The sequence below is a fragment of the Sciurus vulgaris genome (assembly GCF_902686455.1).
Source record: "Sciurus vulgaris genome assembly, chromosome: 14".
Classification (NCBI taxonomy): domain Eukaryota; kingdom Metazoa; phylum Chordata; class Mammalia; order Rodentia; family Sciuridae; genus Sciurus; species Sciurus vulgaris.
The window spans coordinates 83,038,820-83,064,491 of NC_136475.1; the positions used below are offsets into that span (position 1 = coordinate 83,038,820).

Genomic DNA, 25,672 nt, shown 5'->3' on the forward strand with positions numbered 1-25,672 from the left:
TCTTGATAAATGAGTGTTTTGGTCATCTTTCTATCTAGTTATGCCTAAATTTAACTAAGTTGCTTCCTCATCCTGTATAGTGAAGTCTGGTTTTGGAGAACTGGGCACTTGGCTTTTCGTCCTCTAAATAAATCACAATACTGTTTGCTGAGATGTGACTTATCCATAGATATTTGCCCAGAGATAGGAAAGGGTGGTTGATCTGACAGTCATGGGCTGAGATATTTAACAATACTGAATAGGCTGTTCTCCGACTTGCAGATGCAGGCTGATCTGGTGGTAAAGCCCTCTGTGACTGTGGAGTGTATAACAAATATGGGCATCCTCCTTCCTGACTTCGCTAGGAGTGGTGTCCAAATGAACACCAACTTATTCCATGAGTCAGGCCTGGAGGCTCGTGTGGCCCTAAAGGCTGGACAACTGAAGTTCATCATTCCTTCTCCAAAGAGGCCGGTCAAGCTATTTAGTGGCAGGTAATTCTTTCAGCCAGGTGTGCCTGGCCAGTTTCAAAGAGTTGAGAACATGTCTGTAGGGTTTGGTCAGGCTAGATAACCAACAGAGAAAATTAACATCCCAGAGAAGCAGGAAAGGAGAGGGAAGGAAGAGTCTTGATTACCTATTTTTAGCCTAACCTAGACTCAAACACACAAAATAACTGCCTTTTTTTTCTTCTTCTTCTTCTTTCTACATTTTACTAAATTGTCCTATATCGTCCTTTATTGAGACTTAAGATCTACTGTTTAGTTGGTCATAACTCTGCTGTGGAGGATTTTGTTGTCATTGTTGATTGTTTGCTTAGAGAATGAAGTAGCACTAGCTGTACAGAAATCTCCCTTGAAAAATTAAGATTTTTCTCGAGGAAAAATGCCAAAGGACATACTGATTTGTGGTAGCTAGCTCAGTGGATAAAGCATGAAAATCCATGATGGATTATAGGATTCAGCCTCTGTTGAGAGTTCCATTTTCAATGACATCCTCTACCATTGATTGACCTTAGTTTTGATATTTTGAACACATTAATTTTCTCATTCAGAAGTAGAATTTAGGTCTCCTCTGGCCTTCTAGAGCTTAACTTTACAGGGAAGACATACAATTGAGGAAACAGCAACCATGGAGTGAGGGCTCGTTAGAGGCAGTATTAGAAGACCGTGAAGCCTGAGGGAGTCAGGGTAGGCTTTCGGAGACAGGTACACTTGATCTGCTATCAAGGACTGAGACTTACCCAAGCAAAGGAGAAAGGAATGCATGTTCTAAGCAAAGAGAAGAGCATGTCAAGCAGCCTAAGGAAAAAGAAAACGGTTCACGCGACTGAATGAAATTGAGTATACCAAAGTGCACTGAGAGCATAAATGGAGGTGGTAGGGAGAAAGGGGTTCAGGGCAACCATGGCCACCTTGTCAGCCACAGTGAAGAACCTGGACTCTTCTGAAGGCAAAAGAGTTGAAAAGGAGAGTATAACTAAGGCAAAGCTGGTGTTCTAGGAGAACTAACCACTCTGACTCCAGAGTGGAAAATGTGGGAAGGTAGCAAGACTGGCGACCATTTAGGAGTCTGTTACAAACATATGGGCAGGAGGGGACAATGGCCTCCACTGGGGGAGAGCCAGGGGCAGAGATGAGTGAGAGGTGCCAGAAATTATATGGAGATGGAATCAGGAGCACTTAATTCTTGACTGGGTATGGGGATAAGGGAAAAGAAAGAGAGAAGGGAGGCAGAGCGCCCTTCATTTTAAATAAAGACTACAGAGGAGAAGCTGCTTTTTTTAGAGAAAGATGACAAATTCCATTTTGGATGTGCTGTATTTATGTCCTATGAAATAACCAGCTAGAACTATCTAGGTGGCAAATGAACCTGTGAATCTGAGCCTAGCAAAGAGGTTTGAGCTCAGACGTGGAGTTGGGCATCAGCAGTATACAGAGGTGTGATGGAATAGCGATTGGCATAGAGAGCAACCAGAGAGGCAACAGGAGAACCAAGGCCATAAGGGTCTAGAGGGTAGACCCTTTTACTGGAGGGTAGAACATGAGATAGGCAGGCCGGAGTTGGCATGCAAGACTCCAGCCCATCAGCAAAGGGTGTTCTTTCTGAGAAAACAACACTAGGGAAAGAACAGGGTATTTTAAAAAAAATGTCCCCTTCAAAGATACAGGGACATTTTTTACTTCCTTTTATTTTCACTAATTTAAAGTACATATGTAGGAGGAGGATACCATGATCTTTTCAGAGGATAAAGACTCTGGCATCTTAATCTAGCCAGAAGTGAGCAAGTCTACTGAATGCTCCTGAGAGGTCAGAGATGATAAAGCCTATCTTGATTCGTTGGATTTAGGAGCAGGAAGGGGACTGGAGATATTGCCAAAGGGTGACATTCAGAGCACAGTTCAGCGAGAAATGTGTTGGAAGAACCCCACAAAGGCCAACACCCACTTGATAGGGACACAACAGAGGTGACAAGGGAAAGAAAGAGGCGTGTGTGGGGGTGTGTGTGAGTATGAGTGGGAAAAGAGACTTGTGTGTTTAATGCTGATGGACAGAAGCCGGCAGAGAGTGAGGGATTCCACACAAAAGAGACAGGGTTCCTCTCATCCTTCCTGTGCGAAGGATGGAGCACGCCTAAGTTCAGACCCAGTGACCAATTAGTTAGCCCCTCTGAGCCTTCGTTTCCTCTGTAAAATGAGAATCCTGTACCTGCTGTTGTGGGGCCCAGAGGTAACACACATAAAGAACTCAGTGCAATGTCTGAAGCACAAGAGTCACCAAGATTATTAGTAACCATGATGATCTTTCTATTACTACTTGTTTCTCAGTATACCAAATAAGATGGGCATGGACGGAGGTAGATAGGAAGAAAGGGGGCTTGTGTGTAGTAAGAATCAGTGATGTTTGTTTTTAAAAATCTTTTTAAAAATGTAGTGCATCATAGTTATATATATTGGTGGGGTTCCTTTTGATATATGCATAAATATATATAACATAGTTTTCTCCATTTCAATTCCCAGAACTACCCCTTTCTCCCACCCTGCCTTGCCCCGATCCCTTTCCTCTACTCTATTAATTTTCCTTCTACTTTTTAATTAATTTTGTAATTAATGCATTATAGTTATATATGAAATTGGAATGCATTATGGTATATTCATACAGTCAATTTAATTCTCCAGTTCTTTCCCTTTTCCCTCCCACTTCTATTCTACTGATCTCCAGATTCATTCTGATTCCTGACTTGAAGATAACTTTGATTTTTCATCCTTCACCAGCAACACATTGCATTTGGTCTCCACCACCAAAACAGAAGTGATCCTGCCTCTCATTGAGAACAGGCAGTCCTGGTCCACCTGCAGGCCTTTCATCGCCGGACTCAACTACTGCACCGCGGGAGCATACTCCAACGCCAGCTCCACAGAAGCTGCCTCCTACTACCCACTGATGGGTGACACCAGGTGAGATGCTCAGTGCCCAGCTTGCGTCTGCTTGCCATCCACATTATGGCCACCTGGCAGGGCAAAAAGAGAAATGCCATGTGCTATAGCCCTGTGTCACCAGCCTCAGGGGCTTGCACCATCCTTTGGGTGTTTAAAGCTGTGGTCATCTGGCCAACACTTCTTTCCCCTTCCTGGGCTGAGTGAGAAGATCGAAGCACATTCCAATCTGCTCCTAATTCACTGTCAAAGTTTCTGAGCTTCCAGACCCATAGGCGTGAGCTTCCTAGAGCTCACCAGTGTGCCCAAAGCCTCCAGAGTACTCTAGTCCACTGCTTTTGCTGACAGAGCCAGCCAGCTGCTCCTCTTCTTATCCAAAAGCCATGGGAATCCTGGGATTTGTCCTTATCTTAGGCTCTAGGAGGGACTGAAGGGGATCATAAAGATCATTATTAGTTACAGGCAAGAGAGGTTAAAATAAGGACCGTATTTTTATTGCACTTGAGACTGAATTGTTTGGGGATATCATTACCATTGCTGAAAGCTGTAACATCATGCACCGTGACATCTTTAGGTGTGAGCTAGAACTGAGGCCTACGGGAGAGGTGGAGCAGTATTCTGCCAGTGCAACCTATGAACTCCAGAGAGAAGAGAGAGCCCTGGTAGACACACTGAAGTTTATGATTCAAGCAGAAGGTGAGTATCCACAAAGAGGATGCTGCCTCTCTACCCTCAGTCTCAGGTTCAGGACTCACAAGGAGAAACATTTAATGTAATGTACTTAACACACACTGACCGAGTACCCAATAAGTGTCAGGCTGGTTCTGAGAACTGAGGCTCGAACAGTAAACAACGAAGTCTCCATCTTCGTGGATGTTACCACCAAACGAGTAAATATTCAGGCTGTCAGATCCATGGAGGGACAAAATCAGAACATCAATGAGCCTAGGGCATGCTGGGAGTATTGGGCAGGAGGAATGTGGGGGAAGGGAGTCATACTGGGGACAATAAGGGAAAGTCTCATTGGTAAAGTGAACAGAAAAAGAGAGACGTGAGGGAGGTCGTCCCTGTGCCATGAGTGTTGTAGTCTAAGGAGTCAGCAGGTACAAGGACGTGACTGCCATGTTTGAAGAGAAGGAAGAAAGCCAGTGTGGCTGAAGCAGAAATCAGGGAGGAAAGTGATAGAAGACGAGATCATAGAAATAAGAGGAGGCAGAGGAGAGATGGTCTTGGAAGCCACGGTAAGAACTTTGACTTTTCCTATGAATAAAATAAGAAGCCATTGGAGGTTTTTCCTGGTTTATGTTTATGTTGAGAAAAGGTTGCAGAAGAGGAAAGGAAACTGGTATGTAGGTTACTACAGGAATCCAAGCAAGAGAAGTAGGTGCTTTGAATGAGAGTGGTAGCAGAAGAGATATGAAAAATGGTCAGATTCTGGCCATATTACATCCCTGAACATGCTAAGCGTCCCCCACACCAGGACCTTTGCATATCCGACCCTCTGCCTATCAGGCTTCCTGCAGAATTGGCATGCTTCATCCCTTCTCCTCATGTGGTCTCTGCCCACGTATCCCTTTAGCAGAAAAAACCTCTCTGACCACCATGTATTAAACAGCTTTTCTTCTCTCCCTTTCCTTTATCTTCATATCCAGTTTCTTCACATTTATTACCATCTGATGCAGGTAATTGGCTGGTACTCAATTGCACTCCCCATTAGAAGTAAACTCTGTAAGGGCAGGACTCCCCAATTCCAAGAGAAGTGCGTAGCACATAATCCACCAGCAGTAAATACTTGCAAGTTACATGAATTATGAATATCACAGAGTTAAAAATGTAAGGTAAAATCCTGAACTGTGTCCTTGTTTAAGCACACTGAGTACCAAGGGTTTCTCTACCTTTTCCTTTCCCTCCTTTTCCTAAGCATATCCTCTTCACACACACATTTTAATTATTTTATACACTTTCAGGTGTGAAGCAGACCGAGGCTACAATGATGTTCAAATATAATCGGCAGAGTAGAACTTTATTCAGTGAAATCCAAATTCCAGATCTTAATGTTGACCTTGGGACAATCCTCAGAGTTATTGATGAATCTACTCAGGACAAAAAGTCTTACAAACTCACCCTGGACATTCAGAACAAGAAAATCACCGAAGTGGCTCTCATGGGCCACATAAGGTAAGGAAGGCATGGGGATCCAATCTGAGCTTCAGGCTCTGGTGGCTCTTTTCCTTCTTCCCCAGCTTTAAATCTAACCAAGACAGATGCATCCCTGGTCTATAATCTGGCAAATAGGGTCCTCAACGTCTTGACCCTCTGCACATTTTCAGTTGGATCTTTCTATCATTTATCCTATACTTACTATTCACTTATAAAATACTGTGCTGGGTACACTAAAAATTTTTCTGAGTCCTCACCATAAACTGCAAGGTAGGTATGAATTTCCCTGTTTTATAAGCAAGGAAATGGTAGCTCTGAGCAGTTTAATCATTTGGCCAAGGCCAAGAGTTCATAAACAGCAAAGCAGACTGAAACAATTTTCAAAAAGTTCATCTGTTCCCTGCAAAGCCCTGCACTTGCGCTGAGTATTGGCCTTGAAGTTAATGCATTTGGTCTTTCTATGGTCTTGTTTCTCACCCATTCGTGTATCTTACATTTATCACTAAAAAATGCAACATCTGACTGTTGAATTCTGTGTCTCTCCTTTGAATGGAAAAATCGTTGATGCCAAATGATTTTCTTTTCCATAGTTGTGACACTAAGGAAGAAAGCAAAATCAAAGGTGTCATTTCCATACCCCACTTACAAGCAGAAGCCAGAAGTGAGATCCTGACCCGCTGGTCCCCAACTAAACTGTTCCTCCAGATGGACTCATCTGCTACAGCGTATGGCTCAACAGTTTCCAAGAGACTGGTCTGTCGCTATGGTATGTGCCTCTTCTCCCACACAAGCACTTCCAAGGGCACTGTGTACTTCAGTGTAACTGCCAAGAGCCACGGACACAGGCTGACCTGTGTTGCACTGCTGTCCCACTGACAACTATTTCACACATGCCTTTTCAGATGATGAGAAGATTGAATTTGAATGGAATGCAGGTACCAATGTGGACACCAAAAAAGTAGCCTCCAATTTCCCAGTGGAGCTCTCTGATTATCCTAGAACCTTGCATATGTATGCCAGTAGTCTCCTGGATCACAGAGTTCCCCAAACAGACATGACTCTCCGGCACATGGGATCCAAATTAATAGTTGTAAGTATGAATCAATCAGCAAAATAGATCCACAGTTTTAAGTGTTAATCACATCCTTAACTCTAAGTTAAGTGCAGGAGGGTATCAAAAGATGCTTAAGGCATGCTTCCTACACCCAAGAAATTTCTGGAGAGAACAGAAACATCAAGCTTGCCTAGTTTCCCAGTTACATGAAGCTGAATATGATAAATACCAAGTGAATGTACTACACAGAAGAGTTTTCTCTGCCTAAATTTATGAACAGGAACTTCAAGACACTGGTTAGGAGTCTATATTACATATTATTTTCCTAAAATATGGGAAAAGATCAATTACAGACAATCTGAATTCATAATTTTCTGTAACATTATTATTATTATTACTATTATTATTATTTTGGGATAAGGGATTGACCCCAGGGGTGCTTAACTATTGAGCCACATCCTCAGGGCTTTTTACTTTTTATTTTGAGACAGGGTTTCACTAAGTTTCTTAGAGGCTTGCTAAGTTGCTAAGGCTGATTTTGAACTTGTGATCCTCCTGCCTCAGCCTCCAGAGCCACTGGGATTATATGCACCACCATGCCCAGTTCTGTATCTTATTTTTAACTTTCACTTCATTGTTCTGCTTGATAATTAACCTGTCAAATCTGGATTATCACCTAATGTTATTTCACTTTGAGGCTCACCCAGTCCCATTCCTTGCTCTAAAAATCTTCTATCGTTGTGTAGGCAACAAACAGCTGGCTTCAGAAGGCATCTGAGAGTCTTCCATATGCCCAGACATTGCAGGATCACCTCAGTGGCCTAACAGAATTGAACCTCCAGAAAATGAGATTGCCAGACTTCCAAATCCCAGAAAACCTCTTCTTAAAAAGGTAAAAGAAGAAACCAGTGAAGTTTCTCAAACTATGCAAAGTATGTGAAAATTTGACATAGCATGATTGTGACTTTTTATTTATTTTTTAAGAGAAATAATATAAGCATTTTTAAGGAGATGAATAACTATAGCATAAATACTGTGGGACTTTTGCATTGTTAAGCATGAGGTCCGAACATGAAGGTCAACCCAGTCAGGAAGGACCTAAAAAACAATTGAGAAATTCTGGTACTTTCCTCCTAAGATGTTTTATTCACTACAATCTGAATTTGAAAGGCATTCAGCTTTCTTCCATCACAAGTAAACACCCTCTTGCTCCAGATCAGGATATACTCACACTTGTTTGACTGTGAAGACTTCAAGGGTAGCTGGAGGAATTATTGAATATGGGCTTGGTGTTGAATTATGAAGGTCAGAATAACCATTGAGCATCCAATAAAGGCAACATTCTGAGACTCAGTTTAGAAATACAACTTAACCCTTACCAAAAAAAGTCAGACTACAAACTGCTTAGTCCTTTACTGTATTTACAAAAATGTATGTAAATGCTTTGCTTGCCTTATTTCATGAAAATAGAAATTCAGAGCATGAGCTGAAAAAACAAGTGTATTTTCTAAGTTGATCAATCCCTGTATTTTCCTCAAGGATGAAAAACATAAGAGGCCTATGTCATGTGGATCTTCCCAAGGTCAATGGCAGAGGATCAGTTTAATAGGCCAGATTACTGTAAATGGACAGAAGTCTGCCAAAGCACCTATATGGAAAAAGACTGTAGGAGATTAAGAAAAGTGGCAGCACAGAGGACTCAGGAACCCCCTTTCACTGCTGGTGTTTTAGGACCTATGAATTGGACAGGGCCTGACTGGTCATCAGTCCTCCTCCTACTGAAAGTGGGGATCCTTGTGCAGCAAAACAGGGAGCAATTTATTTGCACATAGTAGCTAAACCCCTCTTCCTACTTTATTTTTCTTAAGCCATCCTGTTAGTACATGACATGGGTATGGTATTGAAAAGACTGCAAAGTGCTTGTAGGTATTTTTTTCTCACTTGATATCCAAGGCCATCTCTGTGGGTTCAGCAGAAAGGGTATTATTGTCCCCACTATGCAGAAAGCATCAGAGACTCAGAGACACTAATTCACTGAGATAACATTACCATTTAGTGGAAGTTGAAGCTCTCATTCAAATTTATTGCCTTTTATTTCTGTGTACATTCCACATATCAAGTTACCTCAAAAGTGTAGCAAATAGGTACCAAAGGTCCATCTTATGTGAAATACTAGACTAGGTACAGTAAGAAGATAGAAACTAGATAAGGCATAGTTTTTCCTCCCAGGAAGATGCTGTGCAGACATCATAAAATGAACAAATAACTCATTATATAAGCAGAGTTAGGACATGCTCTTTGTGATAGGTGTAGGAGACTCTATCACTTTAAGAATGAGAGAAATTAGCTATGACTTGGGGAAAATGGAAATGCTAAGGGATGGCTCTTGAAAGGGCTTCAAAAGAGTTTGTTGGGCAGGTAGAGGAAAAGCAAAGGACTCTAGGCACGGGAAGTAGTGTAATAAAAAATAAAGAGTTTGGGAATGGAGTAGATGCAGTATTACTTAGAAGATCAGATGGCACAGAGTTTTGAGGTCTTGATGTCTGACTGTGGCGACGTTGTTCTTCATTTCAGTGATGGCCGGGTCAAATATACCTTGAACAAGAACAGTATGAAAATTGAGATTCCTTTGCCTTTTGGTGGCAAATCTTCCAAAGATCTAAAGATGCTAGAGACCATTAGGACACCAGCCCTCAACTTCAAGTCTGTGGGATTCCAGCTGCCATCTCAAGAGTTCAAAGTCCCCACTTTTACCATTCCCAAGTTGTATCAACTGCAAGTACCTCTTTTGGGTGTTCTGGACCTCTCCACAAATGTCTACAGCAACTTGTACAACTGGTCTGCCTCCTACACTGGCGGCAACACCAGCAGAGACCACTTCGCACTTCAGGCTCAGTACCATGTGAAGGCCAACTCTGTGATTGACATGTTTTCCTACAGCATTCAAGGTGAGCCATGCTCAGGAGAAGGATGCACAGGGCTAATTTGTTGCAGTTTCTGGTGGGAGAGCCTCCTCTAAGGAGGAAAGGACATGAACTTTCTTATTTTCTTTGCTACTTGGAAGTCTTTTTGTTCACTCAACTCATAAGAATATTTATTGAGCATGTAATATGCATTCAAAAGACTCATAGGTAATAATAAGGAAAGGAGTATATAAAACAGCAACTAAAATTCAGTGTGAGAAGAGTTATGATAGGGTGTATAAGGTGCACCTAGTTTACTTTATTAATCGTAATTTAGCCAGCATGAGCACCACAGGGGTGTACTAGTGTAAGATGCAGTGAAACCCTCAATAAGGGAGCCCAGAAAGATCTGCAGTAGTCAGGAAAAGCTTCCTGGAGGAATACCTTGTTATCAAATTTTATGTTTGCATTATACATGAGGAGACTATTACACAACTGACCCAGATAAATGGGACTTTTTATTGAAAGATTTCCAACAAAAATTGTTCTGCACATTTTTTTACTTAATTTAACCAATGTCTTTCATTTTTACTTAGGTTCTGGAGAAACAGCTTATGACCACAGAAATATGTTCACATTATCTTGCGATGGGTCTCTACGCCACAAATTTCTGGATTCAAATATCAAGTTCAGTCATGTAGAAAAAGTTGGAAACAACCCAGCCTCAAAAGGTTTACTAACATTTGAGGCATCCAGTGCCTGGGGACCACAGATGTCTGCTTCTGTCCATTTGGACTCAAAAAAGAAACAACATTTGTATGTCAAAGATGTCAAGATTGATGGGCAATTCAGAGCCTCTTTGTTCTATGCTAAAGGCATGGTTGACCTGTCTTGTCAGAGGGATTCTACCACTGGCCAGTTAAGTGGAGAGTCCAACCTGAGGTTTAACTCCTCCTACCTCCAGGGTACCAACCAGATAACCGGAAGATACAAAGATGGAACCCTCTCCCTCACCTCCACCTCTGACTTGCAAGGTGGTATCATTAAAAATACTGCTTCCCTGAAATATGAGAACTATGAACTGACAGTGAAATCTGACAGCAATGGGAAGTACGAGGACTTTTCTACTTTTAACAAGGTGGATCTGACCTTCTCGAAGCAAAATGCATTGCTACGTTCTGAGTATCAGGCTGACTACAAGTCGATGAGGTTCTTCACCCTGCTTTCTGGGTCACTGAATTCCCATGGTGTTGAATTAAATGCTGACATCTTGGGCACTGACAAAATTAATACTGGTGCTCATAAGGCAACTCTAAGGATTGCCCGAGATGGATTATCTACAAGTGCAACCACCAGCCTGAAGTACAGTCCCTTGTTGCTGGAGAACGAGCTGAATGCAGATCTTGGCCTGTCTGGGGCATCCATGAAATTAACAGCAAATGGTCGCTTCAGGGAACACAATGCAAAATTCAGCCTGGATGGCAAAGCAGCCCTCACAGAGATATCACTGGGAAGTACTTATCAGGCCATGCTTCTGGGTGTCGACAGCAAAAACGTTTTCAACTTCAAAATCAGCCAGGAGGGCCTGAAGCTTTCAAATGACCTAATGGGCTCATATGCTGAAATGAAACTGGACCACTCGAACAGTTTGAGCATCGCAGGTTTATCACTGGACTTCTCTTCAAAACTTGACAACATTTACAGCACTGACAAGTTTTACAAGCAGAATTTTAACTTACAGTTACAGCCTTTTTCTCTTGTAACTACTTTAAACAATGACCTGAGATACAGTGCTCTGGATCTGACTAGCAATGGGAAATTACGGCTGGAACCCCTGAAGCTGAATGTGGCTGGTAACCTCAAAGGAGCCTACCAAAATGATGAAATAAAACATATCTACACCATCTCTTATGCTGACTTATCAGCAAGTTATAAAGCAGACACCATAGCTAGGATTCGGGGTGTGGAGTTTAGCCATCGGCTCAACACTGACATTGCTGGGCTGGCGTCATCCATTGACATCAGTACAAACTATAATTCAGACTCTCTGCATTTCAGCAATATTTTCCATTCTGTAATGGCCCCATTCACCATGGCCATCGATGCACATACGAATGGCAATGGAAAACTGTCTCTCTGGGGAGAGCATACTGGTCAACTATACAGCAAATTCCTGTTGAAAGCAGAACCGCTGGCCCTCACTTTCTCTCATGATTACAAAGGGTCCACAAGTCATCTCATGTCCAGCAAAAGCATCAGTACAGCTCTTGATCACAAAGTCAGTGCCCTGCTCACTCCGGGTGAGCAGACAAGCACCTGGAAACTCAAGACCCAATTGAACAACAATGAGTACAGTCAGGACTTTGAAGCTTACAACACTAAAGACAAAATTGGTGTGGAGCTTAGTGGGAGAGCCCTGGCTGACCTTACTATGCTAGACTCCCCGATTAAAGTGCCATTTGTACTCAGCAAGCCCGTCAATGTCATTGATGCTTTAGAGATGAGAGATGCTGTTGACAAGCCCCAAGAATTCACAATTGTTGCATTTGTAAAGTATGATAAGAACCAAGATGTTCACACCATCAGCCTCCCATTCTTTGAAACTCTGCCAGAATATCTGGAGAGGAATCGAATAGTAATTATAACTGCTCTGGAAACCATTCAGAAAGAATTGAAACGCATCAATATTGATCAGTTTGTGAGGAAATACAGAGCAACCCTCAACAGACTCCCACAGCAAGTTAATGACTATCTGAACGCACTTAATTGGGAGAGACAAGTTTCCAGGGCCAAGGAGAAACTAAACGCTTTCACAGAAAATTATAGAATTACAGAAAATGATCTACAAATTGCATTGGATAATGCCAAAATCAACTTTAATGAAAAACTCTCTCAACTTCAGACATATGTGATACAATTTGATCAGTATATTAAAGATAATTATGATCTACATGATTTTAAAATGGCTATTGCCAAGATTATTGATCGAATCATTGAAAAATGGAAGATATTTAATGAACATTATCGTATCTGTGTAAATTTAGTAAAGACAATTCATGATCTATGTGAATTCATTGAAAATATTGATTTTGACAAAACTGGAAGTAGAACTGCTTCCTGGATTCAAAATGTGGATACCAAGTATCAAATCAGAATTCAGATAAAAGAAAAATTGCAGCAGTTCAACACACAGATTCAGAATATAGATATCGAAGACCTTGCCACAGAGTTAAAACAACAGGTTGAGGCTATTGATGTCAGAGTCCTTTCAGATCAATTGAGAACTACAATTCTATTTCAAAGAATAAAGGACATTATTGAACATGTCAAATACTTTGTTACAAATCTTATTGAAGATTTTGAAGTAACTGAGAAAATCAATGTTCTTAGAGTCATAGTCCATGAGTTAATTAAGAAATATGAAGTAGACCAACAAATCCAGGTTTTAATGGATGAATCAGTACAGTTGGCCCACAAATATAAACTGAAGGAGACTGTTCAAAAACTAAGCAATGTCCTACAGCAGGTTGAGATAAAAGATTACTATGAGAGATTGGTTGGGTTTATTGATGATGCAGTCAAACAGCTTGAAGCGCTGTCTTTTAAAAAATTCATTGAGGAAGTAAATAGATTGCTTGACATGTTGGTAAAGAAATTAAAATCATTTGATTACCACCAGTTTGTAAATGAAACCAATAAAAAAATTCATGAGGTGACTCAGAGAATCAATGGTGAAATTCAGGCTCTGGAACTGCCACAGAAAGCTGAAGCACTAAAACTGTTTGTAGAGGACATCAAGGCCATGGTCTCTATCTATTGGGAAAAGCTAAAAGACACCAAACTAACCTTATTCATTGATTGGTTACAGGATGCATTCAATTCCACACCTTTGGTTCACGTGAAAGCCAGATTCCAAGAAACTCTAGAAGATGTACGAGACCGAATCTATCAAATGGACATTCAGCGGGAACTTGAGCGATACCTGTCTCTAGTGGGCCAGGTTTATAATACACTTGTCACCTACATTACTGATTGGTGGATTCTTGCTGCTAAGAACCTTACTGACTTTGCAAAGCAATATTCTATCCAAGACTGGGCTGAAAACGTGAAGGCATTGGTGGAACAAGGGTTCACTGTTCCTAAAATCCAGACCATCCTCGGGACTCTGCCTGCCTTCGAGGTTAGTCTCCGTGCTCTTCGGGAAGCTACCTTCCAGACTCCTGACTTCATAGTCCCTCTGACGGATCTGAGGATTCCATCAGTTCAGATAAACTTCAAAGAGTTGAAAAATATAAAAATCCCATCCAGGTTTTCTACCCCAGAATTTACTATCCTCAACACCTTCCACATTCCTTCCTTTACAATCGACTTGGTAGAAATCAAAGCAAAGATCATCAGAACCATTGACCAAATGCTGAACAGTGACCTGCAGTGGCCAGTTCCAGAAGTGTATCTGAGGGATCTGAAGATGGAAGACACCCCTCTTGCTTTCCTCGCACTGCCAGACTTCCATTTACCAGATATCACAATTCCAGAATTCGTGATCCCAAATCTCAACCTGAAAGATTTTCAAGTTCCTGAGCTTCACATACCAGACTTCCAGCTTCCCCACGTCTCACATACAATAGGAATACCTGCTTTTGGCAAGTTGAATAGTATTTTGAGAGTCCAATCTCCCCTTTTCACATTAGATGCAAATGCTAACATACAGAACATAACTAGTTCAGAGCACAAAGCAGAGATTGCAGCTTCTATCATTGCCAAAGGACAGTCCAAATTAGAAGTTCTCAATTTTGATTTCCAAGCAAATGCACAACTCTCAGACCCTAAGATTAATCCACTGGTTCTAAAGGAATCCGTGATGTTCTCCAGCAAGTACCTGAGAACAGAGCATGAAAGCGAAATACTATTTTCTGGAAATGCCATTGAAGGAAAATCAGATACAATGGCAAATTTACACACAGAAAAAAATACAGTAGAGTTTAATAATGGTATAATTGTCAAAATAAACAATCAGCTTAAACTGGACAGTCACACAAAGTACTTCCACAAATTGAATATCCCCAAACTGGACTTGTCCAGTAAGTTTGGTCTGAACAACGATATCAAGACACTACTGGAAGCTGGACGCTTAACATGGACTTCTTCTGAAATAGGGTCATGGAAACTGGCCTGTCTCAACTTCTCAGATGAGGGAATACATGAATCACAGATCAGCTTCACTGTGGAAGGACCTATCACTTCCTTTGGATTATCTAATAATATCAGCAGCAAACATCTAAGAGTAAACCAAAAGATTGCTTATGAATCTGGCTTCCTTGACTCTTCCAAGTTTGAAATTAAGTCTGAAGTTGAATCCCAGCATGTGGGCCACAGTGTTCTAACTGCTAATGGCATAGCACTGCTCAAAGAAGGGAAGGCAGAGATAACTGGCAACCACAATGCTCATTTAAATGGAAAAGTTATTGGAACTTTGAAAAATTCTCTTTTCTTTTCAGCACAGCCATTTGAAATTACCACATCCACAAATAATGAAGGGAATTTGAAAGTTAGTTTTCCACTAAAATTGATAGGGAAGATAGACTTCCTCAACAACTATGCAATGTCCCTAAGTCCTCAAGCCCAACAAGCAAGTTGGCAAGCAAGTGCTAGGTTCAATCAGTATAAATACAATCAAAATTTCTCTGCCACAAACAATGAGCACAGCATGGAAGCCCACGTAGGAATCAATGGAGATGCCAACCTGGATTTCTTGAACATTCCTTTGACAATTCCTGAAATAAATCTACCTTATACAACACTTGCAACACCCTCACTGAAAGATTTCTCCATATGGGAAGAAACAGGCTTAAAGGATTTCTTGAAAACAACAAAGCAATCGTTTGATTTAAGTGTAAAGGCTCGGTATAAAAAAAACAAAGACAAGCATTCCTTTGCAATTCCTTTGGGTGTGGTTTTTGAATTTATCAATCAGAATATCAATTCCTTGGACAGACATTTTGAGAAAGTCAGAGACAATGCCTTAGATTTTCTCACTACATCCCATAATGAAGCAAAAAGTAAATTTGATGAGTATGAAGTTGAAAGATCTCTCAACAAGCTCCCCCGGACCTTTCAAACTCCCAGATACACTCTTCCACTCATCAACATGGAAGTGTCTCCATTCACAGTAGAGATGTCAGCCTCCAGTCACGTGATCCCCAAAGCGATCACCAGCCCCAATTTCACCCTCCCGGGGTCTGGCCTTTATGTGTCTTCACACACATTTGTCCTGCCATCCCTTGAGCTGTCAGTCCTTCGTGCCCCTAGGAATCTACTCAAGGAACTGAGTACTGTGAACAATATTTTTATTCCAGCCCTGGGCAATATTACTTATGATTTTTCTTTTAAATCCAGTGTCATCACACTGAATACCAATGTTGGGCTTTATAATCAATCAGATATTGTTGCTCATTTCCTTTCTTCTTCCTTGTTTGTCATCGATGCACTGCAGTACAAACTAGAGGGCACCTCAAGTTTGACAAGGAAAAGAGGTCTCAAGCTGGCCACAGCTCTGTCTCTTAGTAACAAATTTGTGGAAGGCAGTCATGATAGCACTGTTAGCTTAACAAAGAAAAACATGGAAGCATCGGTGACAACAACGGCCACAGTCCACATTCCAATTCTGAGAATGAATTTCAAGCAAGAACTTAATGGCAATACCAAGTCAAAACCTACCGTCTCTTCATCTATTGAATTAAAATATGATTTTAATTCTCCAGAGCTATACTCTACTGCTAAAGGAGCAGTTGACCACAAGCTCAGCTTAGAAAGCCTCACCTCCTACTTTTCCATTGAGTCAACTGCTAAAGGAGATGTCAAGGGTTCGGTCCTTTCACAGGAATATTCGGGAACTATTGCCAGTGAGGCAAGTACTTACCTGAATTCCAAGGGCACTCGGTCATCAGTGAAGCTACAAGGGGCTTCCAAACTTGATGGCATCTGGAACCTTGAAGTAAAAGAAAATTTTGCTGGAGAAGCCACTTTCCGACGTATATATGCCATCTGGGAACACGATACAAAAAATCACTTACAGCTGCAGGATTTCTTTTTCACACAAGGAGAACATGTAAGCAAAGCCACCCTGGAACTCTCCCCATGGGCCATGTCTGCCCTCGTTCAGGTTCGTGCAAGTCAACCCAATTCCCTCCTTGATATCCCTTACATGGGCCAGGAAGTGACTCTAAATGCTGACACTAAGAACCAGAAGGTCAGCTGGAAAAGTGAGATACAGGTTCATTCTGGGTCTCTCCAGAACAATGTACAGCTTTCCAACAACCAAGAAGAGGCATGCCTGGACATTGCAGGATCCTTAAAAGGACACCTGTCATACCTCAAACACATCATCCTACCAGTGTATGACAAGAGCTTATGGGATCTCCTAAAGCTGGATGTAACCACCAGCCCTGGCAGTAAACAGTATCTTCATGCTTCAACTGCTATTGTGTATACCAAAAACCCCAGTGGCTACACTTTCTCTGTCCCGGTACAAGAATTGGCTGATAAATTCGTTATCCCTGGGTTGAGGCTAAGTGATCTAAATTCAGTTTTTGTCACACCTACATTCCAAATCCCATTTACAGATCTTCAGGTTCCATCCTACAAACTTGACTTCAGTGAAATGAAAATCCATAAAAAGTTAAGAACTTCACCATTTGCACTCAACTTACCAACATTACCCAAAATAAAATTCCCTGAAGTCGATGTTTTAACAAAATATTCTGAACCAAAAAACTCCTCAGTTCCCTTTTTTGAGATAACTGTACCTGAAGTTCAGTTAACTGTGTTCCAGTTCACTCTTCCAAAAAGTATTTCAGTTGGCAGTGCTGCTGTTCTGGATCTAAATGAGGTGGCGCACAAGATTGCAGACTTTGAGTTGCCTACCATCATCCTGCCTGAGCAGACTATTGAGATTCCTTCCATTAAGTTCTCTATACCCGCTGGAATTTGGATTCCTATTTTTGGAGAACTGACGGCACAGTTTGGGGTGGCCTCTCCCCTGTATAATGTCACTTGGAGTGCTGGTTTGAAAAACAAAGCAGATCATATTGAAACATTCCTGGATTCCACATGCAGTTCAACTTTACAGTTCCTGGAATATGACCTAAATGGTAAGAAAATGACTTGACTCCTTTCCTAGATACTATGGTCTTAATGAAAGTTGTAAGTAATTATGTATTTAGTTATGACCAAAGGCACAATTACTCTCTTAGCAAAAAGAAGAGATACATACATACCTCATACATAAAAAGTAAACAGTAGAAAATAAACTGACATTCAAGAAGGATAGGTTCCAGGAAAATAGATTTTCCTGTAATTATTTTAGGACTTACATTGTCTTCTCCCTATTTACTTAAACAGATTACAGAGCAAAGAGTATAGTTTAATGATAGAGCACATACCTAGCATGTGTGATTCTCTGAGTTTGATCCCCAGCACTAAAAAAAAAATTTTTCTTTTCAAACACTATGGATTACACATTGCATGTTGAACACATGTAAGTTAGGTGTTTGGTTAAAATAGAATTCTCCAAGTTTTCCAATGAAAAGATCTCTGTGTCCCATAATTATTCATCTAACAAAATGTCAACTCTCTCCCCTACAGTTGTGGGAACACACAAAGTGAAAGACGGCATGTTCATCTATAAGACCAAAGGAACATTTGCACATCATGACTTCAGTGCAGAATATAAAGAAGAAAGCAAATATAAAGGACTGAAGTATGAAGCTTTCATTGAAACTCCATTCCTTTTCCAAGCTCATTGTGAAGTTTGCCCTCTCTGTGCCCCTTACTTTGTGACCCAGATGCCTTTCTGCTTTCAGGGACTGGGAAGGAGACGCTCGCCTGGACATCACCAGCCCAGCATTCACTGAACTCCACCTGTGCTACCAAGAAGATGGGAAGGGCCTGGCCTCCTGGGCAGCCTCCCCAGCCATAGGCACTGTGGGCCTGGACCTGAGAGAAGAAGGTAACCATAGCGTAAAGTGGAATCTCTACTTCTACCCTCAGGTAAGTCCCAACTAATGGGTTGCTCATGCCCAAGAGTGGGGAGAGAGAACTGGGACAGATGATTTAATTTAAGACAATTTTTCAGAGCATTCTCAAACTAGATGAAAGGCACTGAGGAATTATTCTCCAGAAAGACTTACAATTGGTCCTTCATTGAATTTAATTATTAGTCATTCACATGACATATTAACACTTTTATTTTATTACTTCTGAGAAAATCCAGAAAGATGAGGGTTATGCCTTATCACCTAAATATCCTTTTTTTTTTTTTTTTTTTTTTTTTGTGGTCTTGAGGATCTAACCCAGGGTCTTGAATGTACTGGGCAATCTCTTTACCACAGAGTCACATCCCCAGCACAACACCCCACCGCCTGCCCCACTTTCAAATACTTCATCATTGGGCTTATTTTTTTATTTTTATATATTTATGTGCAGGGCTGGGGGTTGAGCCCCAGGCCTTGCACATGCTAAGCAAGCACACTACCCCTGACCACAGCCACATCCCACCCTCCCATCGCCTGAATCATGCTTTCTGGAGGTTTCTTAAAGGCTTCAGAATTCTTCCCCATAACAGAATTGTTTGATGAGATACAAGGACTCAGCTCTCATGTCTTTTATAAGCTCTGCTAGGGCCAAATCAAAGATGTCATCACCAGAGGGGGAGATAACCTGATTCTATCACCAAGGTTTGCCGTCCGCTTGGGGAATGAATACTAAGATGGTACTCTGGCTCTCTGCTGCTTGGGCTCTGGACATTTTCCTTTCTTTCTACTTCTTTCCCTGAATGCGCCTTTCCCTGCCTCTTTCTTCCTTCCTCTGCCTCCGCTTCCTTCTGTCTTCTTCCCTCTCCTTCCCCTTCTATCCCCACTTTCAGTCCTAGGAAGGCCTTAATGATAAGTGTTCCTGTGTAAATGCCAAGCATGTTTTTTATCCTTTCTAAGGCATATGATAAAGAGAAAATAACAGTGCGTTTGTTAAACCATAAAACAAACACACACACCGACATGTGAAAGATAAATCCCCTTTAGAATATGAAAGATCCTCTGATCTTTACTTGTAACTACTAATGAAGTTTTAGTGTAGTATATTTTCAGAGTAATTATCAGAGTAATTGAAAACATGTTCATCTTTTTCTTTCTCTCTCCCCCGCTTCCTTTCTTTCTTCCTTTCTTTCTTTCTGGTTTTAGTCCTCTGCAGAGAAAAAACTTGACATATTCAAAACTGAGTGGGGGTACCGGAAATCTGATAAGGAAATTCAGATCAAGTTTAATTGGGAAGAAGAGGCAGCGTCCAGATTGTTAAGCTCTCTAAAAGACAATGTGCCCAAGGCCACAAAGGCCTTTTATGACTACATCAACAAGTACCACCAGGTGTACACAGGACTCAACCTGAGAGATGCTTCTGCAAAGCTGAGGAGAAGTCTGCAGAACAGTGCTGAGCAGGTCTATCAAGGGGCCAGGAGGCAAATTGATGAGATGGACATGGGGCTCCAGAGAGCAGCCAGTGGCACCACAAGAATTTACCAAGAGTGGAAGGACAAGACTCAGAATCTGTACCAGGAACTGTTGGCTCAGGAGGGCCAGGCCAGTTTCCAGACAACCAAGAATAAGACATTTGACAGCTTACTACAGATTACCCAGGAGTACAATATGGCAATTAAGCATCTAATTGACTCATTCATTGATTTCCTGAAATTCTTCAGATTCCATCTCCCAGGGAAAGCTGGAACATACACTAGTGATGAACTCAACAGTATGGTCATGAGGGAGGTAGGGAAGACACTGTCCCAAGTATATAATTCCAGTATCCGAAGTGAGTTAGACATACTGCTTTCCTATGTCCAAGACCTAGTGGAGAAAACTGAATTAATCAAAGACGTACAGCTTAAACTTCCTTATTATTCAACAAGCAGTAATCTGAAAGATACAATTCTGGACTATAGGAAACAGTTGGAATCTTTACCAGAAGAAATTCAAGAAACATTTAATTACCTTTCATCTTTCAATATCACAGAGCTACTAGTTATCCTTCAGGACTGTTTACAAAGTACTTTCCAAGAGATTGAAGAAAACATTAAAAGCTTAAAAGAGAAGAATTTTACTTCTCTCATTAATGAGTTCCTACATGAGAAAAGAATAATCTTCAAAGATTTTGCTGTATTTCCTTTTCACATTCTAGAAGGATTTCTAGACTTTATTCTCAGTGAGTTGAATGAAATTATTCAAGAACAACTTCAGGGAGTTTCTGAAAACTTAAAGCAGATTCATCAGTACATAAAGGCTCTTCGTGAAGAATATTTTGATCCAAGTACAGTTGGCTGGATGGTAAAATATTATGAACTTGAAGAAAAGGTAATGGATCTGATCAAGAACTTTGTAATTGCCCTTAAGGACTTCCATTCCAAGTATATTTCCAGTACTGCTGGCTTTGCTTTTCAACTCTCAGATCAAGTTGAGCAATTTGTGGACAAAGCTTTCCAGAGATTTCTTAGCATCCTTACTGATGCAGATGGAAAAGGAGAAGACAAGATTGCAGAGCTTCTTACCACTGCTCAGGAAACAATTAAAAGTTGGGTCACAGCAATGAAGGAAATCATTTCTGATTACCACCACCAGTTCAGATCTAAACTACAGGATTTTTCAGACCAACTTTCTGATTACCATGAAAAATTCATTGCTGAGGCCACCAGATGGATTGACCTGTTCATTCAAAGCTACCACATGTTTCTAAGACATATCGCTGAGTTCCTGACAGAGCTGCAGTCTGCCACCATCAAGGATGGGAGCCCCTACATAAAGTTTGCTCCAGGAGAACTAACTATCACCTTTTGATTTTTTTTAAAGCATTCATTTTTTTCATTTTTTCCAATTAAACTTTCATATAGTAGGAGGAAATCCAAACTTTTGATAAAACCATACATTGATCCAACCCTGAAGCAAACAGCTGACTACAAGCAGAACTAGCTAGGAACTGCACCTGCACTGGAGTTGGCATGAGAGCTCTGGAGGCCTCTGACCTCTGGGAAATGACATTTTTAGCAACTTAAAGAAAATGAGGATCTGAGTTCTTTTACTAAACTTGAGGGGAAAGGAAAAGCAAATAAATGAATTCTTTATTGTGTATCAATATGACTCACTTGTATTGAAAGATAGTGGAATGAGGGTATCAATTCAAATGCTCTGACATTGCAAAGCCTCTCGAAGAACATATTCTGTGATTTAAGTAATAGAGTAAAAGGAAAGGGAAAGGGAGAAGCAATGGAGGGAAATATTTTGTCACCTAACAAAAAGAAGAAGTTGATCTCAGTAACTATAATTTACCAAGTGAAAAGGAAAAAGTATTCACAGAGATTTTTATGTAATTCAACCATGAGCAGCATATCATTTGTGTTCATGTGCCACAGTCTCCCTTACCAACCCATCTGCCTTTGCCAGGCAAGGCTGTTAGGCTTTGAGATACTCCAAAAGGTTCATTATTTCACTCAGCCTGATAGGGATGATGAGGGAGTCCCAACCCCAAGGGCTTTATAGCAGTAGGAATCCCAGAAGTCTCCTTGCACTTCCGCCAGGATCCATTCAAAGCAAAAAAGTATGAGTAAGAGAGGAGGGATGGGTACTTGGATACCTAACAATTCTGCAACCAAGCATGCATTTATGTTCTTGAACTTTCTTATCTTTTCAAATGCAATATCTAATGATAAGCAAAGTATAATCAAAACCCAAGGGTTTCTCCTGACAAATGCACTCACTTCAAACTCCAATTTTAAGCATTGGCAGCCTCAGCTTCCAGCCTGAGATCTCATAAGGGAAAGCTGCAAAGAGTCTATGCAACATAATTTTACTAATATTGTTGGCAAGAGTAGCTATCAAATGGCACATTCCTTTCAATGGCATTGAAGAACAAAGTAGAGTATGTCCTTCAGGGAATAACAAATTAGAGGTTACTGACCCCCAAGTCTACATAATGCCTCTTTGTAAATGACCCATTTTTATCCAAAAACACCTCAACCTTTATGAATTTTCCATAAAGCCTTTATATTGTCTTAATGAAGCCCAATGTTAAAATTCACAAGCATCATCTGGAAAAGGAAATACATAGCCTATTGGTACCTTAGCAGAATTCTTCTACCTGGAACTGAAGAGCCAGAAAGAGCCTACAGAGAATGGATACATGGAAGCCTATGGGTCTGGTCCTCAAGGAAAGTGTTAGATGGACAGGAGGATGGCTGAGTGAATAAAAGAATGAGTTGGTAAATGAGGGGTCATTTCAGGGTGAGAGAAGGGGAAAATTAGGTCCAGATCCCAGGACGAAAAAACGAGTGGTTCCAGGTTAGTTCTGCAAGCTTTCCTGATGAGCTGGGAACAAAGGAACCTCCTGAGTATTCAAACTGAAAGGAGGCCTAGAGTTATGGCTTAATTTAAAGGGAAGGAATTAGGCCTTAATTTTAAGGTCCCCTTGGCCCATGAGATGATATCTATATCTGGAACTGAAATAAGGGAAACATACTAACTTTAAAGTGATCATAAATCTCACAGCACCTCTTGCCCAGCTCCCTGACTGCTGTCCATCCCATGAAATGCTATGGCTAGCCTCCACTGTATCTGGTTCAAGTAAAATACGGGCCCACCTACAACTTGGTGAGCACCTCCCTGCAGTCATACATGTTGGAAATGGCAAGAAGGGGTAGGATAAAAGTAGCATCATGAAGGCAAAATGGACAGGATCAGGTAGTGAGTGTTAAAGGCATAAAGGATGAGTAAAAAGCCATTAGAAATGGAGGTGCCTGGGTAAGTCACTGGAGCCAGAAATTGGAGGGATATAGTAAGAGAGAGGAAGAACAGGAAGAAGAATGAGTATCTTAGTTGTGTGCAGATTTAACAGAATATTTATATTATAAGGAAAATAAATTCATTTTTCACAGTTCTGAAGGCTTGGAAGTCCAAGAGCATGGCTGGTATCTGGCAAAGGCTTTTAGGCTGTGAAATAACATGATGGGAAAGCAAACAAGCTGAAGAGAAAAAAAAATAGAAAACAGGTGGAATCCCCCCTTTTTTCACTAGCTTACTTCTTGATAACAGCCTTAATTCATCCATAAGGTCGATGCTGTCATGATCAAATCACCTTTCAAAGGCCTCACTTCTTAATACCATTGCTTTGGGGATTAAGATTTCCAGACCTGGACTTTGGGTTACCTTCAATTCATAGCAATAAGCAAAGCAGAGCTCAGAGGTATGACATTTTGAGCCCGTACAACCTGAAGAGTTATAGAACCACAATAGAAGCAGGAAGAATGTGTCAAGGGGAGATGATTAGCATAAGGACTCACAGACTATTGCAACTGGAACATGCTCTGAGATCATATGGTGAATTTCAATTTGTAAGTGAAACTATCTAGCAGGAAAATTGGAGATGTGTGCTAGAGAAAGGAATAGGGACAAAGGACAGTTTTAACCAACTGTTGTATTGATTTCATGTATCTGTAGAAACTTAAGAAAATAAAGTTTTCCTCTTGTATGCCTATTGTCATAAGAGTCAATATGCACATGTCCTGAGAATATACTGTGAGGTGACATGGAAAGTCCTGTAATAAAGGTAGGTATTTCTCTTACAAAACAACTATCAAAGTTTAAAACCAAAGGAGAAATAAAATAATGGAATCCAGCCCATGTTCCTGAAACTTTGGAAGCATGATCAAAGTGTATGCTTTGATATGACTCCCAGATTCCACCTAGATTAGTGACACTACCCCCAGGATAGACTTTATAATGGAAGAGTCCATTTGGACCAGGCACTACCAGATATTTTTTTCCTTTTTCTTTTCTTTGTATTTTTGGGGACCAAACCCAGGGCCTTTTGCATGCCAGGCAATGACCTACCACTGAGCTACACCCTCACAAGATGCCTTCAGATTTTTCTCCATTTTCTTCGAGTTTTCACTTGAAGACCGGTTAGTTAAAGATCCCAGTCCCCCTTTTTTGTTGAGATGACCAAAGTTCCCTCTGACTTCCCATTCTAGGTTCCCCTTTTGGCTCTAATTTAAGGCTTTGTCCCCATTCAATCAGAGAAGAGGTCAGAATAGCCCTTGAATGGGGCCTGCAATATAGGAGTTAAAATAGACAAACAGATGTTTCCTCTAAAAGTGTCTAGTAACCAGAGATAGATGTGCAGAAGCAGACCTCACCTCTGAACTCATCTCCTGTATGTTTCCCATTAAGAAGTCAGATACATCTCCCTTTAGAATGTTCCATTTGTTGGTGGGATGGTTGGGTGGTCACCAACAGATAACATTCCAGGGCCTCATAAAAGCTGGTGGAGTAGGTACATGTGTTTCTTCAAGGAGAAGATGTCCTTTGTTTTTCTTCTCTTTTCCTCCAAGCTGGTTCCTGCCTCCTCAGTTCTGAGAAGTGTTTCAGGTCAGTGATGCAGGGCACTAGTCCCTAAGCTCCAGCCCTATGTCCATTTTTCCCCCTGAATTGACACTCTTGAGGCCCAGCCTTGGGGTGAGAGGGATGATGCAAGCCGTGGTGGTGGCCTGGTTCCTGAGCTGCAGACCTGCACCCCTACTCATGTCTGTAAGCTTTGGCTCAGGTTGTCAGCTGTGCAGCAGGACCACCAACCCACCAGACAGAGGCTTCCAGAGTCTAGGTGCTAAACTAGACAGTGGCCTGGGCAAAGGCAGCGTTAGAAACAGCCCAGCTCCACCAACTTCCCCTGGTGACCCCGGGGGGCTCTTTGCTTCCTGCCTTCTCTTCTATCAGATGGGGCTCATCTAGGTGGTACCAAGGTCCTTAAAGGTCTCAGGACAGCTCCAGAACAGCTCCAGAGACAGCTTGAACTGGGGCTGGACTAACTGGATGGAAACGGAGGTTACTAGAACATTTTTTGTAACTACATGATGCTTTAGGACCATGGAAAGGTCAGCATAGGAAGGACAGGGTGCTGCCCTATAGCTGTACTAAACAGACGTAGGGAAGACCCAGGCAGCCAGTACAGACCCCTCTTCTCAAAGAATGCTCCAGGGCCAGATTCAAGCTTCACAGTTCATGAATTATGTAAACACAAACAAGTGACTTGAATTTTCTAACCTTCAG

The 25,672-nt window shown here is 41.3% G+C and overlaps 1 protein-coding gene across 1 annotated transcript in view; it reads left to right on the forward strand.

The window, feature by feature from the left end:
- The window catches only part of APOB (apolipoprotein B), a 38,473-nt gene extending 16,766 nt beyond the window's left edge, over positions 1-21,707 (forward strand). Inside the window, exons 18-29 of the mRNA XM_079110553.1 lie at positions 262-473; positions 3,255-3,437; positions 3,991-4,112; positions 5,384-5,594; positions 6,167-6,342; positions 6,479-6,666; positions 7,377-7,522; positions 9,205-9,578; positions 10,130-17,683; positions 18,177-18,291; positions 18,395-18,581; positions 19,769-21,707. Coding sequence (XP_078966679.1) covers positions 262-473; positions 3,255-3,437; positions 3,991-4,112; positions 5,384-5,594; positions 6,167-6,342; positions 6,479-6,666; positions 7,377-7,522; positions 9,205-9,578; positions 10,130-17,683; positions 18,177-18,291; positions 18,395-18,581; positions 19,769-21,412 — 11,112 coding nt within the window. The 3' untranslated portion in view covers positions 21,413-21,707. The remainder of the gene's footprint in view (positions 1-261; positions 474-3,254; positions 3,438-3,990; positions 4,113-5,383; positions 5,595-6,166; positions 6,343-6,478; positions 6,667-7,376; positions 7,523-9,204; positions 9,579-10,129; positions 17,684-18,176; positions 18,292-18,394; positions 18,582-19,768) is intronic.
- Positions 21,708-25,672: the final 3,965 nt, after the last annotated feature.